Raw genomic sequence first — 23,269 nt, forward strand, 5'->3', positions numbered from 1 at the left:
AACAATTTATTTTTGTAAAGCCTTACAGTCCCAATGCTACAATGCCTCCATCATATTTTTCTTTGTACAGCAAATGGGTGGGATTAATTTATATGTGCAGATTACATATGGGGCCAAAAATTATATAGAGACAAGAAGGAAGATTTAACTGCTAGTGTTGGATAAGCAAAAGTAATCCAAGCTTAACGCACATAAAACAAAATGAAATTAACAAGAAAGAGTGAGGGAAGGGATGGAAGACAAAAGAGGAAGAAAAATTAAAAATATAGACTATTGAATTTTTTTTATTTCTAAGCCCAAAACCATCTGGTCATGGTGGATTATCTGTTTACCAATTTGATTAATATTTAAAAGATGTGGTTATTAAAATGGCACCATTTTGTTGTTGTTGTTGTTGTTCTTATGTATTATAAAGAAAGGCAGATTTAGAGGTAATTTGGAAGTCACTGTAACAGCAAGGAAGGTGAGGTGGGGAGAGTCTATGTTCATACGAATTAAATTGATGAATGCTTTGCCTTTTCTTTTTGTCCAATTTTCTTATACTTTTATGCTTAAAATCAAAGTTTGTAAAGGTGCGATTCACCCCTGAGCTGGTTGGTTTGGTTCATGGCTGTCTTATGAACTCTTTTATGAAGGATTTTTTGAAGTCACTATGGGAGAAATAAATGTTAAAAGTACTTCTGGAACGAATATGGATAAAAAAGTGGATGGCCACTGTTGTGCTCCATTTATGAAAATAGTCTTACATAGTTTAACCTTGTGTTTTTCTAAACCCAACACAAATGGAGATGTTATGCAGAATGTTCAGCAGTCTCACTCAACTTTCACTGTATGAAAAAGGCACATTGAAAGTGAATGGTGATGAGGCTAATGTATCTGGTCCTGACTGACCAACTCCAAGGGGGATTTGAACCGGCGTCTCCGGCATGGGAGACGGGCACACTAACGAGGAGGCTAAAGGCTACAGCCCCTAGTGTCAGTTGCTAGTGCGCCTCTGGAGGCCAGGGGAGTGAGGTTTACAGCTATCCGTACCAGCTAGCTCCTGTTACACTGACATCCTTTTTGTGTTCCTCAGAAGAAAGAAAGTCATATGGGTTTGGAACAACATTAGGGTGGGTAAATTTTTCATTTTTAGGTGAACTATCACATTAATTGTTACAGGGAAAGACTAATATGATTCCAGTAATATTTATTTGTTAGCCAGCAAAACCTGATATTATACATACACAGGCATTGCCAGCCATATTGTACAGTAACAGCAGAGCAGAACAACGGTTTCCTCCAAAGGGAACCTGCGCTATCAAATACATCACATCGGTACATTCAGAGACAAATGAGGCTGCTAGCCTTGCACCTGTTGGCAAAACATCCTCACCCTTATGCAAGGACTCTAAAGAACTGAGCTTCCTTTATAATAGTGGCAGATGCATATTTAGCCACCACAATCATTAAAAACATGTTTAAAAAAGGGAGATAGCAAAAGAGGCACAAAAAGAGAACAAAGCTTGAACAAAACAATAGAGGGACCCACTTGTAGTGCTTATTTCCGTTTATCAGCCGTCCTTTCTCTATGTCCATCAAAAATAAAAATAAAAACAGAAGATTAGGCCTAGGCTTTGAGCAGTGAATGGGTTTTCTGTCCCCCCCCCGTAGATAAATCGGACACAGATATTTCTTGCCATGGCCTACTTGTGCTGAGCCTTGGTCTTATACAGAATTCAATTCCAATTTGTCGCTTGCTTTCTGCTCATGTTTGTGTGTGTGTGTGCATCCTCAAGGGTGGGTGTATTGTTTGTGGGTATTGTGAGTGGATTTGAGGAGCCCATCCTATGGATTAAAACCTCTCCCTGGTTTTGTCAGATCATCCGAGCACTGTGACACTTAATCAGTGTGGGTGGTTTTTATCATTATGTCAATCCATCCCTCCCTCCCCCCAGCCCTCCTTCACATGAGCAAAGATTGAGCCTAAAGAGGGCCAATGCATGGAGATCAAATATTGAGCTGGAGGGATAAGAGGCTGAGAGAAATAAAGAGAGCGAGAGAGGAAGGAAGCAAGAGAAATAAGTTCAAATATGGAGAGGATCAATCATTGATATTTAATTTTTAAACATAAAGACTGAAAGTGACATGAACAATGAGGTGGAAAACAACAGGATACAAAGATAAGGAAAGGGCAAGAAGGAAAACAATGGGATACATAAATATCACAGAGTTCATCTGAGAAAGAAATGCTAGATTGATACTGAGAATATAAAGAACTAAGAGCTGGAAGAGAGAGCCACAGGCACTGGTAAGCTCTCTCCACAGCCCTGGCTCGTATTGCCTATAGCCAGGGTTGGGGAGTAACGGAATACATGTAACAGGATTACGTATTTAAAATACAAAATATTAGTAACTGTATTCCACTACAGTTACAATTGAAATAATTGGTAATTAGAATACAGTTACATTCAAAATTATTTTGATGCACATGATACCAGGCACAATCATATTTTTTTTAACAAGAAAATTAATGTTAGATCATAATTTCTATTTTTGTAGTAAGACCTTTGATATTACGGCAAAAATCGCATTCTTGATAATAATTTTTATATTGTTTTCCTGTAAAAATATCTAAAAATCCTTAAAACAAGATCAATTTAATTTATCTTGTTTTAGAAACAACACTGCATAAGATATTTAGGTTTTTCAGAGAATGTACTTTTAACAAGTGTATTTTGTCTTACTGTACTGGCAGAGTACAGAGTTTTATAGTCAAAACAAGTGAAAAAATCTACCAGTGCTGAAGAAGTAATCCAAAGTATTTAGAATATGTTCCTGCCCTTGAGTAATCTAATGTAATACATTACAAATGACATTTTACAGCATGTATTCTGTAATCTGTAGTGGAATACATTTCAAAAGTAACCCTCCCAACCTTGCCTATAGCTAGTCATTATTTCCTCTGAGTAATCACACAAAAGCCCTGAAACACACTCACACCTTTTGTTAGCAAGCTAGGCCCTCTAAGCCAGGTGTGTCTCCGTAGTTTTATTTTTTTTTTTTGTTAAAAATAGCTAATCCTATTTTTCCGGAAAGGGTTTGACAACCAATTCTTCGGTCTTTTCTGTCAGAGTCATTGTGATTGTGAGGTAATTGTCTGTGTCATGGAGTATTTTTTTACCTGCTTCTCTTTACATAATGAAAAACAATGTTTTCTCCCTTTAGGGCTCTCTCATCACCCTTTCAAAGTCTTGACTCTTTGTACCTCTGAAAAAAATGTTTTGTTCCTTTTGGGAGGATGTATTGTGTTGTGGGAGGATACTGTAATTAAATTAAAAAACTATTTTGACATGGTGAGGTAAAAAACACCACAGTCACCTTGCTCTATGTGAGGTATTTATGAACATATGTGCTTGCACGTTGTCTATATTTGGAAGCCACACATATTTTGTGCTTTCATTTGCTATAGTCTGAAAAAGACTACACTTTCAAAATGCAGTGGGAAGCATACAGTTGTTCGAGAGACTTGAATGAAATGTTTTAGGCCCCAGGCATATTTTACATGACATTTCAGTAATTATGTGCCAATGCATATTCACCTCACAACAGGCACCAAATGAAAAGCAGTGCCAAAAATAATTCCCCAAACTGTCAGGTGTTTATTTTATTTGTCTTACTGCAGCTACAATTCCCTTCTTTCCCTGACCTTGCACTTTTTTTTTTTTCATTTGACATGCAATTTCTAGACATCAATGCGTTTGCTTAGAAAACGTTCAGCTGCTGATAGAAAAGGAAATACTGTGGAAATGCATGACTTGAAAGGTTATGACAGAACTGTTTCTTTGAATCTTTTGCCTGTTTGTTACAGTGATTTTTGGATGTTTATTTTAAGAAATAAAGGGAATATTTCAAGTTTAAATGGTGATAGCTTGAGAAACAATTGCTTATTTTTCTTTTCTTGTGAAGCTGTTATAGTTAGAAAGGTCACATGTCATGTTGTGAGGTGTGGGATAGACACACATTGAGATCTTTGAGGTGAACCTCACCTAAATGCCACCAATTGCAAACAATTTTTACACAAATTCCCAAAACGACTCCCAATTTCACAAACCTGAAAAAAGTTACGTTACTACACTTACAATTGTGCAAAATGAAACTTTTAAACCCAACTTTTATTACCTTTCAAACAAATCAAGAGTAAAACGTCAGACTACACGTCCATGAGCTCTTTATGCCCTATTCCTTACAAAATGCAATCTAATAGCATTTAAACACGTTTACTATAGTGTGTGACATACAATTTAACATAACATAACCAACTACATGTACAAAAAAAGTTCAAGTGTGCTCAAATTGTGTGGTAGCTCAACTGATAGAGTGTTGCACTTGTGATGCATAGGCCACTCAAGACGACACGTGAGGCCAAAGTGGTTTTAATGATGTGAACTAAGGATGTGCATGAATAATAGATTAATTGAGTATTGATTCCAACCAGCTAGTTTACAATTAAAAACACAACTCAAATAATGCAAATTGGCTTTCCTTGGCACATTTTACTGAATTATAATGCTGCATTACTGCAGTACTTTCCCACTGAATCTCTCACTAAATCTTGCAGTTTCAATTGAGTCCACTGGGGGGCCTGTGGAAAAGTGTTGTTGAGGTGTTTGCTTTTGAGGTTTGCTTTCAGGCAAGCCGCTGTGACAATACTTGCAATATAATGATTTTTTTATGAATTCTACTCTATTGCTATTTGGTTCTTGTTAGAGTCATGCATACCAATGGATGAGGATCCGCATTTATGGTAACGCGGAAGCTTTTCAGAACAGTATGTTTCTGTGCATGAAATATCTAAGCACATTTTCTAAAAAGCCAACTCTCACCCCTTGTTTTTCTGAATAAAAACATGTGAAATTATACAAATGTGAAAGCCTTTATGTAGACTCAGAGTTTTATATGTGCATTACCTTATTGCTGTCAGTATTGTTTTCTATGCATGCTCCTTTTTTCTTAATTTTTATAAATTAATTTAGTTTATTTCTTTTTTTTTTTTTTTCAAAAGCATAGTCTGCTGAAGCTATCTTATTTTTAAACCTTTCTTAGTAATATAAAGTAATACAAATCAAGTTCATGTCATACTTGTTATTTTTAAATTACATTTTAATTTACAAGTAATCAGTTACTCGTTAATTTTTATTTTTATTTTTAATTTTTTAATTTTTTTTGTGGATTAGCATTCTTGACAACAACATTATTTGATAATGCCAATCCCTAATGTAAACCCAATAGAGCATTACTTTTAAAGCTTCACTATGTAACTTTTGGCCCTCTATTTAAATTTAATACATAAATAACAAAAGGAAGAAAAATATGGATATCCAAAAAATATGTCTTATTAGCAGGTAAATAGCATATCCTCTGCTGTTGTTTTGACTCATTAAAAACAGTTGTTTCAAAATCAATAAAATTACAAAAGTTAGACAACAATGAAATTAGACAACGATTGCTAGTCATATCAGATAAAGTAAAACGGTGGAAACTATTATAACTTAGCTAGCAGGCAAATAGACTAACTGGTTTAGAGATTGGCAGTGTTACCAGCATATTTTTTTTATTTATTTATTTTTTTATTTGTATTGTGCTTCCTCGAAAATGAAATCAAGAACTGCAGTACCACAAACCATAATAAAATGCCACATTAGAGTGGATAACTGTATCTAATGAACTAAAGTGCTAAGTGAGCAACCTGGCGAACTATCAGTCCAATAAAATATCTTACCTGTCAAGCAAGAAAAACTCCATCTCTGGGTCGTTTTAAATCATTTCAGATCTCAGAGTTGTTGCCACCTCTGACAAGCCAATCCGATGTTGTTTTGTGTTTTATTATGGGCTCTGTTGCGTTCCCTTTTTGCTTGCTGATTCTTCTTGTTTCGAGGTTTCTTAATTTTGAAAACGGGTGATTCCCCAGAGGGTTGCCTTTTTGAATGATCCATTGTCAGTGTCGCTCTTTGTTAGGGCTACAAGCTTTCAGTTTCAAACTACTACCACAACTGTCACCGCAAATACTGTATACACATGCTGTAGTAGCTCTGGACCTTCTTTTCTTTATTTACGGACATGACGTAAACACGTGGACGATTGATGGAAGTACGCAATTTCCCCACATATCCGTCCAGACAGCTCTAAAATATAAATCTTTATTATAGGCTTACCTTAGTGAATCAGGGTAAGGCAAAAACATGGTTTGGAAGACGGATTGTTGTTGTACTTGATCATTAATTAAATTGTTTTAATTTCTAACAAAAAATAAATAAAAAAATCTTACATAGTGTTGCTTTAAAAACTCATCTGTCTGAAGGAAAATGTAAATACTTGAAACTGCAACGATATGTGAAAATAACCACTTAATATCATTTAGCAAAAAAATGTCACCACATTCACGTAATTTTCATGAGGTCAGGCTGCATTTCCCACTCAAAACATTCTGCCTCACCTACATTCATATTCTCTCTGAGATCAAAATACTAGTCTTATTTAATCGGATGAAAAGCGGAGGAGGACAATAAACAAAAAAAGGAAGGAAGAAGAGAAGAAAAGACTGCCAAAGGCTTCAGTGGTTTTGCTGCCGGTGAAAAGGAATGCATATTTCTCCTTGTGTGCCTTGAGCTCTTATTGCTGCAGCATGGTAGTCTACTCATACATCTCAAAACAGGGGCAGATTTATACTAGGCCAATGCCAATGGGATTGCTGGAAAACCTTTCAGAATGGATCACATTTTGCAGGCACAGAAAGAAATATTGTGAGCTATTCAACCAGATAGTGAAAGTACCTTCACAGCCACTGTTAATCTCTTCTAGAGTGCAAAGCGATCCATCATGTTTAGCAAAACGTAGATGGCGAACGGGGTTGTCTGATTGGTGCAAACTGTGGTCATGTGATGAGGCAGGCAGGTGATGAGATTCTTAATAATATCCAGCATGTTAAGATATAGATTTTATGACTTTTTGCCCCTTGAACCTCATCCTCTCACTTTTCTCCGTTCCTTCGCGATTTATCATGCTTAATTTCCAGCTTGGTAATTAAGCTGATCCAATACCTGCTGTGATTTCAGGTACTTCAAAGCCTTTCCACAAAGTGATGGTGAGCATCTAATTTATTTGAAAGGTCTTGCGGCCATCTCTGCCTATGCCTGCCTTGGATTCTAATAAGAGCACATTCACTCAGAGACAACAATTAGCCCAATGTTCAAAGAACTTAGCAACTAGACATAAATAAGATGCATTTGACCACATGGTGCACTACGTTAATCCTGATCTTACTATCCTAAAATGAACATAATGTACCACTAAAATATTAAGAATTTTTATTTAAAGTCCCTCTCCAGTCACTGGTTTAACCCCTAAAAACTAATCTTTGTTAATCAAAATTACATACTTTTTTTTCTTTTTTTTATGAAATAATCCCTTCATGCCTTAAAATGGCTTAGATATAACTCTACACCTTTGCCTCATTTAGTATGCGCAGATCTATGAATATGCAAATTAGTCCCCGCCTTCATCTCCACTCACCTCTGCACCGCCCGCCTGCAGCTTGGGCTACCTGCTCACCTTCAACTCTGTTCACTGTAAAAGTACTAAACGCTACACAATGGCAAGTGGTAATATTGGAGTAATTCAGCCATATATGTTCGAACCAGAAACTGATTCTGAAGAAGAAGAGCAAATTGTACAGGGTAGCCAACAAGTCTGTGTATCACAATGTATTTTATGTATCACTCTTTACAACATTAGAAACTTAAATTATGTAACGGTAATATGATCCTTTGGCTTGACTACGTTATCAAACAGCTAATAATGTGTTGCCAATGTTAGACAAAACTTGTTCCCATTCACCACCTCTGACAAGTTACCTACCTTGTAAAGATAAACATCCAGATGTGCCATTAAGAAGAAACACTTTTTTTCTCTGGAGAAAGGCATATAATTCATCATAGCTAACATCATAATATACAATATGTATTTGTTTTGAGTAACGTTTGTCGTAACTTCTTCGTCAACATACCCAAGCCATATAAAATTTCCTGTCAGCATTTGACATTAATCATCATGTAACATGGCATGCTTACATTGGCTAACTTTATCTAGCACACTGCAGATTTGCTGGACACAGTCAACAGATAAAACACAAGGTTACCGGTTGACCAACATGTTGGCTCATACTCGCTGTGTCCCTAGGATAAATTGATGGAACCGCGTTGGGCTTCAATATAAGTTTAGTGGCAAAACCCATCTGTTGTTGGGTAAAACAGTTCTCTGGAAAATGACTACTGCAAACCTGAGTTTTCTCTGGAGGTTTGCTGGGACATTACAATTTTTCAAAATAAACTGCACCCACATTGCGTTGACTGCTGATTTCACTTATGGTATGTCTTCTAGCATATACATATATATTAAAAAAACACCATATGGTCATGTAAACAAGGTTATAAACTTGATTTTCACTGGAGGGAGTCTATAAACATACAGGTAACCCCAAAAGTATTTGGAAACTTAAGCTACATCTACAGAAATGTATTCATTTCTATGCATTATTAAATAACATATCAAACCACATAGTAAGATAGCACACTTTCTAAGTGAAATGTAAAAAAAATAATAATAATAAATAAATAAATAAAATAAGTTTGTTATGATTTAAACTTTTCAAAATGAAAAATATTTGGACACTTTATGGCTGTCAAATGTTAATGAAACATGTGCAGAATCATTAATGTGATAAACACCTGTGGTTACTCTGCAACCTGTGTGAACTTCAGAGGAACTGATATACACAAAAAAATTAGTAAGTGATTTTATCACACTAAAATTATGTTTACACGCATATTGTTTATGTCTTGTGACTATACTTTAAAAAAGTGAGTATTTTAGTGTTCAAAAATTGGCATTGTTAGCGAACTATGGTCTCAAGTTTCTTCATTACCAACATAGTTGAACGATTTGCCTGTGGTTAGAAGCATAGTTCCTTATTAGTTTGCTGGGGTGTGTTCTATTCAGACTTATTACCCCTATGCCCTATTGCTTTCAAAGACTTCACCATCCACTATGAGAGCTTTGAAAGGCTTGAAGTTGTGGTGCTTAAAGTTATTTTTATTGGAAATTCAGTTTGAAACGATCTTCCAACGTGACTGTCACAATTGTTCTCCCTTCAAAATGCCTTCCGAAGGCATTATTTATGACGTTTGGAATACAGGATTGGCTTCGTTTTTGCGTAGAAAAGGTGATTTCTTTTATTATTTACAAGCGAATATCTTTGTTACATCATTTTCCAAAGAGAAATTTCACATATGGCTATATATGTAAAACACAATATGCATGTTAATGGTTTTCACTGATATAAAAATTTATCACAGTGTAAATTTATACAGACAATATGATATATATGATTTCTGTTTGGGATAACATGTCTGTGTAAGTGGTTTTGTGTTTATCGTGAGGTGTTCACAGAAGTAGAATATAATAGAATATGGAATATTCTCAATAGGCTTTGTTATAGAAAACAAATGTATACTTCTTGTTTGCAGTAGTCTTTCAATTAATGTTTGCAGGGAAAAAAGAAAACATAGACCAAGGTAGGAAATTACACAAAATGTTTATTAACACAAGTTATGTCAGTCAGATGAAATAACAGAAAATACAGTACCCAAACTGTATTTAAAAATGAAAAAAATACCCAAACATTTTCTGAATTAAAGGTTCTCTGAGTTCTGCTCCAGCAGGATGCATTCTGTATTAATGTGGGTTCAGTGGATCATCATCATCAGTAGCAGCAGCATCTTCATCATCATCAGCACCAGCACGACCCCCTCTTTCTCCTCAAGAAGTTGAACAAATTTCCGTGACTGCAGTGTTGTGACTGGATTTTTTAAGGAGTTTTGGGGAAAGTCAGCGTGGTGTTCCTAAGCTGTAACAGCATAGGTGTTACTGCTTTCACAGCCTTGCTGACCTAAGACTTGCTGAGCCACAGGCCATCACCAACCACCTCGATAAAACTTCCCACAGCACAATAATGCAGTGCAGCTAAGAACTGCACTGCTGGACTTAAGGCGTCATTTCTTCTTGTGGCCCTCTGAAGGTGTGGTTTCACAACCTGCAGCAATTCAAGGATCTTGGTCCATGGAATCCGGAATTTTCTTATGATGTCATCATCAGATAGAGGGTCAAGTGGGGAGAAATTTGTCATTATGTAGGCATTTATATACACTACCTGACTTCTGTGTCACCTTCTGTGCTCAAGCTGTAGGATTCTTTGTAAAGCCGCCATTGTTGAGCATTTGATTCACACATATTTACTGTATTTGTAAGGAGAGTCATTAATACACCTGCTACTGATGCATCTGAGGAATGGATAGAAACACCTTGGTGGCTAATAATCATCTAAATTAACTAGCTAAATGTGAGTGTTTCATCAATGATTTGTGACAGTAATAGGGCACAGCTTAATTTGATTATCAAATGATTGTATTCATCTGTTAATGGGTTTTGGTTTTAAAAATTCATGCTGTTTTTTTTTTTTTAATTTTTTATTTTTATATAGTTATCATGCTGTGGCTTGGGAAAAATGAGAAGGCCTCTCTTTAGAACTGTCTGAGGATTTAAATAAAGGATGTGTTCCTATCTGTCACTCACTCGACATTGTGTCGATATAGTGACACTAAGGGTCACTCTTGGGAGCTTTTTTGAAAAAAGGCCAATGAGAATTGGCGAGTGGAATTTGCATGCCAATCCCCCGGACATATGGGTATAAAAGGAGCTGGTATGCAACCACTCATTCAGATTTTCTCTTCGGAGGCGAGCGGTTGTATTCAGTGCACTGAATTCAGTTCCCTCCAAAGACGCACCTTAAAACTGCTGGATTTATGGCGCATTTCAGCGGCTTCTCCCCCTTTGCACCCATGGAGTGCAGAGAACGCCCCTGGGCGCTTCGGCAGAGTGAAAATAAGAGAGTATATTCTAAAAGAGTATATTTTAATTCACAAAAAGAGCAGCACACACAGAACGTCTTTTTAAAGATGCCTTTCCGTTTGTGTGTTATTCCTGGTTGCGGTCGCTATCTCTCTGCTTCTGACGGCCACGATCGCTGTCTTATGTGTCTGGGCACTGCCCACGCGGAGACATCATTCGTGGATGAGTCATGTCCTCATTGCGAGAACATGACCATGGCAACGTTGCGGTCACCGCACCGGTCCTTCTACCTACGGGTTTGAGGCCATGTCGGTTAGCACTGGGGGCGATTTGGGGACATCAATGGGACCACCTCCGTCGGGTATCCCCCCACGGACCTCCCATTCCCCAGCAGGATCGCTTGCTCTCACACGAGACCGCCGGCTCGTCTCAGCTTGAGTTCGGAGCTTGGGAAGACGATGAGTTATCGAGCGCAGCATTCGAGAGCGGGCTCGTCCAGTCTGACGCAGAGGCTTCGGCTGGGCTTCCTCCTTCGGGAACGGTCGCCCAGTCTCACGCCGACACGGAAATGATGGACATGCTTTCCTGGGTGGCCGCGAGCGTTGGGCTAGAGTGGAACCCTCCACTCTCCTCTGAACCCTTGCGGCTCGACGATTGGTTCCTGAAGAAGTTCCTTTCTTCCCGGAAGTGCACGAGGAGCTGACAAGATCGTGGGAGGCACCTTTTACTGCCCGGTCCTGGTCTTTCAGCTCCCCTGCTCTCACTACCCTCAATGGTGGAGCGGCCAGGGGGTATTCGGTGATCCCCCAGGTGGATAAGTCGCTCGCGGTGCACTTGTGTCTGCAGAGCGCCGCCACCTGGTGCGGGCGCCCGAAGCTCCCCTGCAGGGCCTGTAGGTTTACGTCGTCCCTGACAACTGTGGCCTGCGGTGCCGCGGGACAAGCCGCCTCCGCCCTGCACGCCATGGCTCTCCTGCAAGTACACCAAGCCAAGGCGCTAAAAGAACTGCAAGAGGGTAGTTCTGACCCGGGATTGATGCAGGAACTTGCTCTCCGGGCGATGAAGGTCACGGCGCGGTCTCTTGGGCAGGCGATGTCCACTCTGGTGGTCCGTCTTTGAATGCGCAGAATGCAAGTGCCTGGAATTATTTGCACTAATTAATGGGTCCAAAAGGTGGCAACACAGGTTTTTCACCATTAGTTATTTTCAAAGCACTAAAGCTTTTATGTTGTGAGGTTATTGTACATACTTTCAACCCTTTGATACGCCGTATAATACTGAATATCTTGTTTAGGTTCAGCCTGGGAGTCGTTCATCAAGCTCAGCAGATGTCTAGCTCATTATTCCTGTGGGTTATTTCAAATCAGGGGAATTTGGGAATTCCTGGAGTGTTTGGATATGACAATGGGACATCAAAAGGTAGAACACTAACCACTGCAAATATCAAAGGTTAGCTCTGTCAATTAGTGCATTCATACACACAAAAAACACCAAAAGTATAACTATAGTATATCTTCGTGGATCTACATTAACAGTTATTCACAGACATGTTGAAAACAATCATGATAACCTATAATTACAAGTACACTGAGGGGAACAGCTTTATTAAAACATGAAACTGTTTAGCTTGGTTCTCCCGAAGGCAAAATCTCAGAACTATTCCCCCTCTTAAAAAGACCCAACTAAATGCATAGTCTTAAAACTGAATTAGCCCAAACACTGTTTACTCCCTGTTGACAAAAAAACTTTGAACATTAATTCCCTCATAACTTTGTTAAACACTCTCTTTACACAGTTGTTAAACTCCTTCTCACCCTTTGAACTTACAAATTAGGATTATTTGAGATAACGAGAGACACATTCCTGAGGTGCAACATTGTGCACAATTTCATGGCTACCGAAACAAAGAAGCCACAATTCAGAGGTAAAAAGCGAGCCGGCGTGTTTCTTTTACCTCAGAGTGCAATTCTGTTTAAGACTTCAGGAATGCCTGCATAATTGTAAAGCCTCTGAATAGTTTAATGGATTTTGTTCTGGAAGGCTCCACCTCTTCACAAAAGCCAGTTGACACACAACTACTTGGAAGGAAAGAAAGCAAAATACTGCTTGTTTAGCACAGATTTATACAGAACTGGTATGGCCCAAACAATACTTGCCACTACACTGAACTCCCTGAAGTTCACGCATACCAGCAGGGCCTGTTTTTTTTTTTTTTTCATCCCACATAAGAATCTACCTGTTTTCACCTCCAAGTGTATGTATTTCATAGCTGCACAATTCTAACCACTAACTTTCCAGAAAGACGTGTTTGCTATACCTCTCTTTTATTTGTCTACAATTGCTCTGTCAATTAAACATTTCCTGTTTGTCAAAGGTATCTGAAAGCAATGTTTAAATAATGAATAGAACAAATTAGTAGATGCTTTGGGTATTAATAATGCTGCTTAATGATCTGCGACTGTTTTTCAGTAAGATACAATACATGTAAGAATGCTAGTGTATGTTTAAGTGAATTAGTAAGAGAGAGAAAGAGATCACAGATCAACCTAAAATAAACATTTAACAACATGCTCACACGCTCACACAAAAACACACACTCACTCAACCTGCTACAAGTAAAGCAACCTGCCAATAATCCTGAACCCAATTCCAATTTTGTTAAAGAAGAGCTTTATTAACTCTTTAGTGTTATGCGACATTAACAAATGACCTTGAGTCTTAAGCCTGCCAACAGGAAATTTGTAGAACACGCCCACCACAACAACCAGTGCCCCAAACTGACCATAGCCACAACGAATCAACCTAAAAAGTGGATATGGCCCTGATTTGCATAATTTTCTACAAAGGTTATACCCAAACTTTCCAAAAAGTAAGTGCAAATGCCAGTAAAGGTGGCTTTGGTGCTGTTTGCTTGTCATGCTTGTCATTGCTTTAGTCATCTCTCTCCCTGCAATTATCAGCCCTACTTGAGTTCTGGTGAAATAAAAAAAAACAAAACAAGGTTTACTGGATTGAGGCTCTACTGAGCTCTTGAAAAATGAATTGCTTTAATTAAAAGTGGCTGGCATTGCCATCTGGCCTTCTGTATCCGGTTTCTCTAATGAAGTGAGTTTACTCTGTGTTTATTTATTTATATATTTATTTATCTATCTATTTGTTTGCTTACTAATGACCAAGTTGCTAAGACAAGTTTGAAAAGTACAATCAAATGCTAAATGAGTTAACAAATACGATTTTTAGTACTACAACAAATTTGTTTGGTGTGAAGCTGTACAGTTGATGCAAATGCTTCTCACTCTACAAGTTAAAAAGCATTCAGCTCGCTGTCTACATTACTCTGTCCTTCCTCTCTCTTCTTCACACCTGAGTTGATGACAAAATGACCATCATTACCTTTTCAGTTCTGTGTAATTCTCCACTTTACATCAATCTTTACAATCTTTACATCTTTACAGCACTGATAACATACTACAGTATGAAATGCCATATATTATGCCAATCCCATAAAATATACTCTTTATGGATCCATCAATCTGGAACATTTAAATTGAAGCCACAATTCCTTCCTTTCTTCAGTATATACTGTACAAATACAGTACATTGTTGGTTGAAAATGTACTTATTTTGCTGTTGTTTACGTTTGTCATCCACACTGGGATGGTGTCTTCCTCCATTGAAAACTTTAAAAAAATGTTCTCTAGTACCACATTCTTTGGAAAAGTAAGGAAATGTAAAACAGAGTTTTCAGCATAAAACATGCATTAAAGGAATATTCCAAGTTCAATCAAAAAGTTAAGCTCAATTTACAGCATTTATGGCAAAATTGATTACTGCAAATATACATTTTGACTGGTCCTTCCTTTTCTTTAAAAAAAGCAAAAATCTGGGTAACAGTGAGACACTTACAATGGAAGATGAATGGGAATAATCTGTAAACATTAAAATACACACTGTTTCAAAAGTATTGCCACAAGACATAAACCACGTGCATGTTAACATGATTGTAGTGTTATAAAATCACCCTTTTCTGTGTAAAGTTATATCCATGCCAAGACGACACAACGCAGTAAACCTTTAAACCCTGAAACGACCATAAACATTATGATTTAAACATCTTTACAGCTCAAACAATACACAAGTGTTAACAGAGTAATTAATGTAAGTGCTTTTACAAAACGATACGCTTCACATTTCTTCCTTTAAACCATCCAAAAATTGGCCCCGTTATCTTCGGCTGTAAGTGCCTCACTGTAACCTCGATTTTAGCATTTTTTTTAAAATGTATTTATTTTTTTAAGAAAAGGGAGAACAAGTTGAAAATGATTTTTTCATGTAAAACATAATGACACAAATTATATCGATTGAGCTTAACTTGTATTGAACACAGACTATTCCATAAATCCACCCATAAACAAAATAAAAATAATAAAATAAAACACAATTTGTATTGATTCATAATCACAAATCTGAAGCCATCATTTCAGTTCCCATTATCTCCAGTTGTGCTCTTGTTGGGTTCACATTTACTGAACAATGCCGATCTAGGATCAGTTGTTAATAATATAAGGTTAAGTGAAGGGACTTGCTTTGAAACACATTATACATAGAGTATCTGGCTGCAGTTATGATATGATTACAGGAACACTTAATGCCTAAAAAGCAGACTCTAGAGACAGACGGCTCCAGGGTTCAAATGGTGGTGAGAAATTTTGCACAGTGTTACCCTAGAGATAGGTTATCTTTCTTAATGGCAAATGCTTTTCAAGGAAGTTCCAATAAAGTATATCAACTGAAAATTCAACATTCTATTCTATTCTATTCTATTCTATTCTATTCTATTAGATGATCATATGAGAGGGAAGGGGAGAGAAAGAAAGAGAGAGGGAGGGGGAGGGAGAGAGGAAGAGAAAGAGAATGTAGAGATAAGTAATGAGGAGTAGAGCAAATGCATTGACTGGAAGATCATCGATTGACAACAAGCAAGTTGAAGAGCGGGATTTTTCCTATCTCTCTTTAACAAACATACATATGCCCATTAAAGTAGCAAATATCTAATCATTACTTACAGTAAATATATTTTATGTTTGCACAGCTTGTGCTGAGAGAATGTTTGCCTCAACATTTTTTATTATTATTATTTAAAATATGTTTTAGTGCATGAGTGAGAGAGAGAGAGAGAGAGAGAGAGAGAGAGAGAGATTGAAAAGAGAGGAAGAGAGAGAGAGAGATAAAATGTGTGTGTGTGTGTGTGTGTGTGTGTGAGAGAGAGAGAGAGAGAGAGAGAGCGAGCATGTGTGTGTGTGTGTGTGTGTGTGTGTGTGTGTGTGTGTGTGTGCGCTTTGGAAACCCCATCTTCACCACAGGGCTTCTTCATTAGGGGGACACTTAGTTCCTGCACTGACCTTAATCCCAAAACAAACAAATAAACAAACACACACACACACACACAACAAAAATATCACCAGGATTCCAATCACTCACATCCTTCATAGGTATAATGACCACAATTACGGACCTTCACTGATTCCTTCTTTCAAATTATGGCATTTTGCCCATCTGTTAACTGCAGGGGAGTGTGTGTATGTGTGTGTGTTCATGATCTCCCATCCATATTTTAATTAACTCCAGGTTATCAGAGCTCTAATACTGCATTAGGTAAGCATCACTGTAATGGGCAATGACTGCCATTTAACAGACGTAATGAAGTGCTTGCCATGAGAAAGACATTGAGAATGTTATCCTTTTAATGTGAAAAAAATAAATAAAATAAAATAAAAAACATTCTTTGCAACATTCTTTGCTACTTGTTAGAGAACAGACAGAGCAAGATGACCTTGTTTCTTACAAAAACAAACCCCTGAACAATGCATCAAGCTCTCGATGTTCAGCTACATGAGAAAAATAACTTTGTAGTCCTAAAATGTAATTTTTTTCAAACACAAAAAGAAAAAGAAAAAAGCAAAAAAAAATATATATATATATATAATATAATGCTTTTTTTTTTATTATTTGGTCCAAGTCACCAATTTCAAAAACTTTTTTTTTTTTTTTAATTACATTTTAGTTTTATAATGAAATATATTAATATGGTGGCACAATTATATTTTTGTCTACAAAACTAATTTCAAACATTTAAGCATACGCCTTCAGATCAAAAGATTTTTAAGATCATGAGAAACATTTTCAAAACGTTTGACCAGTAGTGTGTGTATATATATATATATATATATATATATATATATATATATATATATATATATATATATATATATATATGTATGTGTGTGTGTGTTACGGGTGTAAAATATATTGTATCATATTGTATCGTACGATACATCACTCAGTATATAATACCATATGTACTGTACGATACAAAAACAAACACATTATAGTGTAATTAAAACCAAGCAGCGCAATATTGAGAGCTGTGGAATAGTCTCCTCCCACGAGAGGCAGGGCTGGGCGCTCACAAGACAACAGAGCAATGCACTTACAGTACATAGGCAAGAAGATCGATGGCAAACGCCATCTGTAGCGGTAGAGCTTGTTGAATTTGCCAAACCACATTGTCATGTCCTGGTGTTACAGTACATCAAATATGTAGTTTTATTTACGCCGACATCACCATGCAAATCGGTGGATTTGCGAGGCAGAAACAGCAGCAGTAAGTTTAACAGCCGCCTCTCCCAGCCAACACTGAGCGTGACATGCACAGCAAGATGCTCATAAGTTATGAGTCATAACTATCAAAAACAGCTTATTCAAAAAACTAACAACTTAAGAAACCCGCGATTACATGAGACTTATAGTTATCTGCTTTTGACTTCGAAATGTAAACAGCTTTGAGAGCAACACTTGCACACATGTTATAAGCCAGTAATAACGGCAGTGAAGTTTACATGCAAAGTGAACAGGGGGAAGACGGCAAAACAAATTATGTGTGCTGAAAGGTTTTTGCTCAAGCCGCTAAATAATATTGGATTATGTTCATATATTGTAAAACCAGAGGTCAGGTTCCTCTCAAGATTTTTTTTTTTTTTTTTTTTACCACTAAATAACATTGAAATGAGTTTTTTCCTATCTACAGTCACTTCAGCTTGTTCACAGGGGGTTTTCAGACAACAAGGCATGATTTTCTATAAATCTGCTTTGAAACTATGCATATTGTGAAAAGTGCTATACACATATAAATGACTACAGTGTAGACAAACTTATTTTCTCAAGAACAATAATAAAATTTATTTATAATAGTTTTTATTAGCTTTTCTCAACAATCAAACAAAATAAATGCAGTGTTGTTGTTTACATTTCTTAGAGCTCTGCTTTTTGTTGCCAATGTCAGACACTTTTGTGGCATTTATGAATTAAAATACATTTATGTAGAACCCTTGAATAAGTTTGAGTGAAACATTTGTGGGTGCTTGTATTGTATTGTATCATATCGTATCGTAAGGCTATGCATCATATCGTGAAATTTGTGTATCGTTACACACCTAATATGTGTGTGTGTGTGTGTGTGTGCGTGTGTGTGTGTGTGTGTGTGTGTGTGTGTGTGTGTACACAAAAAAATATTTTTTGTGGATCTACTCAGGGCAAAATCAGTCTCCTATAGATGTGACTTAAGACACTGATAGGCAAATTATATCTCCTTGTCACACTCAAGAGGTGCAATCACACGCTATAGAGTGTGCAAGGATGTTGTCTAAGTCCCCTGAGAGAGCATTAAAAGTATTAAACGAACCTAACACTGACCCAAAAGACTCTGTCAAAGCAGAACTAACCCACAGCATGCCTAAGCCAATTATAGACCCCAAACTCTCTCTCTCTCACACACACACACACACACAGTCAAGACATCTCTGTCATGAAAGAGACATCAGCTGTGACTTTGCTGGGTTGCAAGTTGTTACTGTGACCATCTCTGTATGAGTCTCTGTGTGTGATGTTTGATAATGTATGAGCTCAGCAGAGCACATCAGCTTTGAAATATTTGAGCGGCAACATCTAACTGCATTGAATGCATAAGCTATTGTACTAATGTTCCTTCAGCTCAGTTCTAAGCCGAACACAGTCTCCTGACTTGCCTATTTTCCCCATATCTCTCCCTCAACCACACACACACACACACACACACACACACACTGATTCTACTAAAGATTGGGAGCAGCAGGGTGAGGCATCTCTTTTATTTATCAGAAAGTGATTCAACTGTTTGTTTGTATCTTCCCTTGAAAGATTTTACAAGAAAGATTGAATAGAACAGGAAGAAAAGGAAAAGGGAGAGGCTTGAGGTAGCAAGACAGAATGAAAACATGTAAGGAAAAGACTTTGAGAAAGACAGCAGGATTGGATCATTTACTGATTACTAATAAAATATCAGAGAGAAAGATTTTGCCTGAGTCTATGTGCAGTCAATCAAACAAATGTCCACGAGACTTCCTGTAATTGTAATTCAAATTGTATAATTTTAGACATTGTGATTCTATTGGTGTTCACTGAATAAATGCAATGATAGCTCAATCAGATATTTTGTTAACTTTCCTAACCTTAAAGGCTAAGAAAAAATGGAACGAGAATGTAAAAATAATATCGGTCAAAGATCACTTGGAAATCTAAAATTAATAAGTCATATACTGTGAAAGCAAAAAAAAAAATAAAAAAATGCCCATTTTCACCCATGACACCCATTTTCAGCATAAGTTCTTCACTTCTTCACCTTTTTCTTCTTTCAGACAGATGGTCTAACTTATAGCCAAATTTACAGTTTTGATCGAATCAGCCTTGCATTTATATCCTTGAGACCAATTACTTTTAGCTCAAGCTGAATTACAGCCAGGCTTTAATTGGGGCTAATTTGGCCCAGCATTGTCTAAATGCAAGCATTTCCAATCACACTGAGAAAAAGCTTTAAAGCCTACGCAGTGAGTGGGCTAAAACAATTTCCCTTCCACAAAGCCCATTTAATCTACATTTAGGCCAATGTTCTCCAAATGGCTATGTTCAAAATCCCATTTTCAGCTTTTTACCGGCAGGTTGCTCCAATTCTGCCCAGTCTCTAGAAGCCTCCAGGCTTCTGACCTCCAACAAACATTCTAAAAACCATGAATGAGCTTTTAGCTTGATATGACCACTCTCAAGAAGGTAACAAAATACACAGCACAATTTTTTTTGCCAGAAATGCCAAAGACCTCGACAACTTGACTCTAAGAAAAATACTCCCTTCTGTTCTTTTAAAACGTACTTTGATGAGTGAGGAAAACAAACATTCCAAGGAAAATGGCACACTGAGCTCACACAAAAAACACCTGTTGCTGATAAAGTATCAAATGTAGACAAGACAGTCCTTAATGTCTAACAACTGCTACTGATTACCTGCCTGAGAGCAGTGGCTCCATTGATAAGGCTTCAACATTGCGTGGCCATTTATTAACAATAGAGGTAACTGTTGACCACTGACAGGTTCTACAACGGATAGGTAATTCAGCCATAATGAAACAAGATACATGCTCTTTCTGTTCAAGCTTTTTCACCTGTAGGCACAGCGGCATATGATTATTGGAAAATGGCCAAAAATACTTGCAGATTTAAGAAAATAAAAGCTAGTGTATATCTGTTTTTCACGTGCTGTTCCATCTATCACACGGTCAAACGCTCGTCTTTTCAAAATATACTGTTTTGTCTGCATGGGTTCAATGTGCATTACGACTGCTTTGTGATCCTCGTTTAACACAGTCAAAAGCAAGGCACAAAGGCAGGCTATCCTTGCGCAGACAGTCCATGTGCACTGTACTGATGACAAAATTTGCATTACGCGCACTATTGCGCAAGACGTACTGGCACACGTAAAATCAAAGTATACTTTGCCGTCAAAGGTCTAAAGGTGGCTAATAGAATTGTTCTTGAAAATCAAGTGTTTTTCAACTCACTGTGGTGTAGTGAAACAAAGTAAAAGACAAGCAAACAACTTTATACAATGTGGAACAATGTTCATAAGATGGGCTATGTCTCCAGTGATACAGCCTTGACCTTATCTAATGCTACAAGAAAATGTAGTCTGAGGCCTACAGGCGAATTTCCAAAACAAAGGATGACAGGGGAATATTCATTTATATTCCTGAGGAAAGCAATACCTGGTTGGACGACTCAATAATATTCATCAGGAAACCACTACCTGATTGGTCGGAGAAACTATGATCCAACCCTAACCCAAACCCTAACAAATCAGGTAGTGCTTTACTCATAAAAATGAATGAGTCTTCCCCTGCCATCCTATTTTTCTGAAAACCACAGCCGGCACAGTTTACTGCAAACTAACCAGTAAAGCTCTTTATCACCGTAACAGGGACAATTTGCAAGAAACCCTTCAAGTAAAGAGAACCCCTAGTGACAATTTCTTTGCAGTTATAACAAAGGGTTTTCTAAACTTAAAGTGTTTCTTGAAATTGGGCCCATACCTATAGCTCCTGCTGAGATAATCACAGCAAATTAAATAGAAAAAGCACACCATATAGGCCTACATAGGAATGCCTATGAGCTGTTGAGCCAATTGCACTAAACACTACAATCAAAGCTTTATTCATAAAAAGTTTATACTTTGCCTGCAATCCAAATCTAGCCATTCCTGCCTATTCAAGCCTTTCTGCATCTGCTTTCTTATACACCAGCATCTGTTAAACTGTAGTGTCAGCATATCTAGTGAGTGTATTGCCTTTTGTGAGAATTTCCCTATTCTTTGAATTGATGAGAGTGTCTATTCTTATTTAGTTGTTTAGCTTAACTCTGACTCATCTTTTTTGTGTTTGCCCCTACCATTTTCCATATGCTCTGCCTCACCGACACTGCCATCGGGCGTAGTCCTCTCATAGGCGTCTTCAGGTAGAGGGAGGGCACCTAGTCTGGGGCCAGACGAACTCTTGCTGCTGGGCGTCTCCGACTCATCCAGGCCACTGTCGTAGCAGCTCTGCAGCGAGCCCTGGTGCGGGTCCTGGGGCTGGCTCACCACCGAGAAGGTCACTCGGCGGAACGGCTACAAGAGAAGAGATTGCTGGGGGTCACTGGACTGAAGAGGTCGAAGAGGGGTTTGATGGGTAGATTGTTTGGGGGATGAGTGGGATCAATCTCAGTTAAAACTAATTCACTGTAGCTCTAGTTAGAATATTGCACTACACTGTACACTAGGACATAAGCAACAACTGGATGAATTGCTCTCTCTCTCTCTCTCTCTCTCTCTCTCTCTATGTAGTAAATATCTGAACTGTAGCCTGAAAGCAGTATTCTGCAAAAATAAACAAAACAATAATAATGAGCTGCACAGCACTTATTTAATGGATTTTCACATGAAAAAAAAAAAAAAAAAAAAATAAATTGTTAGGAGAGTAAGTTCAATGCCCACAGGAGTAAGTGCAGATGTCACACTTTGGCATTGCGGTTTAAATATGGCAGTGGAGGTCTGAAGGACGTCAAAGTCTCCTTGTGTGGTTTAATTTATAGCAAAAAAGGACAAGAGGAGCAAATATGGTCCCAAAGGGAGACTGAATGGAACACATAGCTACGGGCTTATAAACAAGAGTGTGAATTCACACACACACACACACACACACACACACACACATTTTTCAAAGGAACTAAAGAACAAATAGGTGAATGGAAACAAACAAGAGTAATAAATTGTTACATAGTGGCTTAAATGTGAATTTTGTTCTCTGCTCCCAATCTTTCATTTTCATTTCTTCTTCCTCTCAAAAACACTTAAGGTTGTTTAAATTTAGGAATGGGAAAAAATAAATTGAGATAGAAAGGAATGAGTGACAGCTAGTGGGGCAACATATTCTTTCAGTTTCTGCTGAGATCCAGCAAAAAATATAAAATAAAATAAAATAAAACAGAGCAAGGAGAGAAATGAAACTAGGAAGGACACCAAGTCTATTCAGTACAGTTCCTTTTATTAAAATGAACCAAATATTCAAGAAACCAAGGCATGAATTTTCTATCTCTAAGTTGTTTTCTGCTCCAAGCAAAACATCATGCTCCAGTGACACAGTCTTGCAGTTCTTTTATACTTTATATGCTTTAGGACTCTTTAAATGGGAAATGTAATCTGTAGTCTTGATTTAAATACTGTTCCAATAGATGAATCTGGGGTTATACAAGATGGGGAGTTTTACTGCCCTTCATATCCTAATGAAATGCATGATCCTGCCTCAGTGTACACTGAGATAACTGATACATATGGGCTTTGAACTATATAAGTGGCTGGAAGAGCAAGAGAAATGAAGAGAGGAAGAGAGAGGAAGAGAGCTGAAGGTGGAAATTAAATTTGTATAAT

General features: G+C 37.5%; 1 protein-coding gene across 4 annotated transcripts in view; it reads right to left on the reverse strand.

The window, feature by feature from the left end:
- pcdh7b (protocadherin 7b) overlaps window positions 1-23,269 on the reverse strand; it is a 175,785-nt gene that overhangs the window by 55,592 nt on the left and 96,924 nt on the right. For 2 of the 4 annotated variants that reach the window (XM_051710563.1, XM_051710570.1), the window contains exon 2: window positions 21,754-21,970. The exons of 1 other annotated variant lie outside the window; for it this stretch is intronic. In XM_051710563.1, the coding sequence (XP_051566523.1) occupies window positions 21,754-21,970 (217 nt within the window). The remainder of the gene's footprint in view (window positions 1-21,753; window positions 21,971-23,269) is intronic. One more of the 4 variants, XM_051710579.1, reaches the window with a different exon arrangement.

Source organism: Myxocyprinus asiaticus, chromosome 1, assembly GCF_019703515.2.
Source record: "Myxocyprinus asiaticus isolate MX2 ecotype Aquarium Trade chromosome 1, UBuf_Myxa_2, whole genome shotgun sequence".
Lineage (NCBI taxonomy): Eukaryota > Metazoa > Chordata > Actinopteri > Cypriniformes > Catostomidae > Myxocyprinus > Myxocyprinus asiaticus.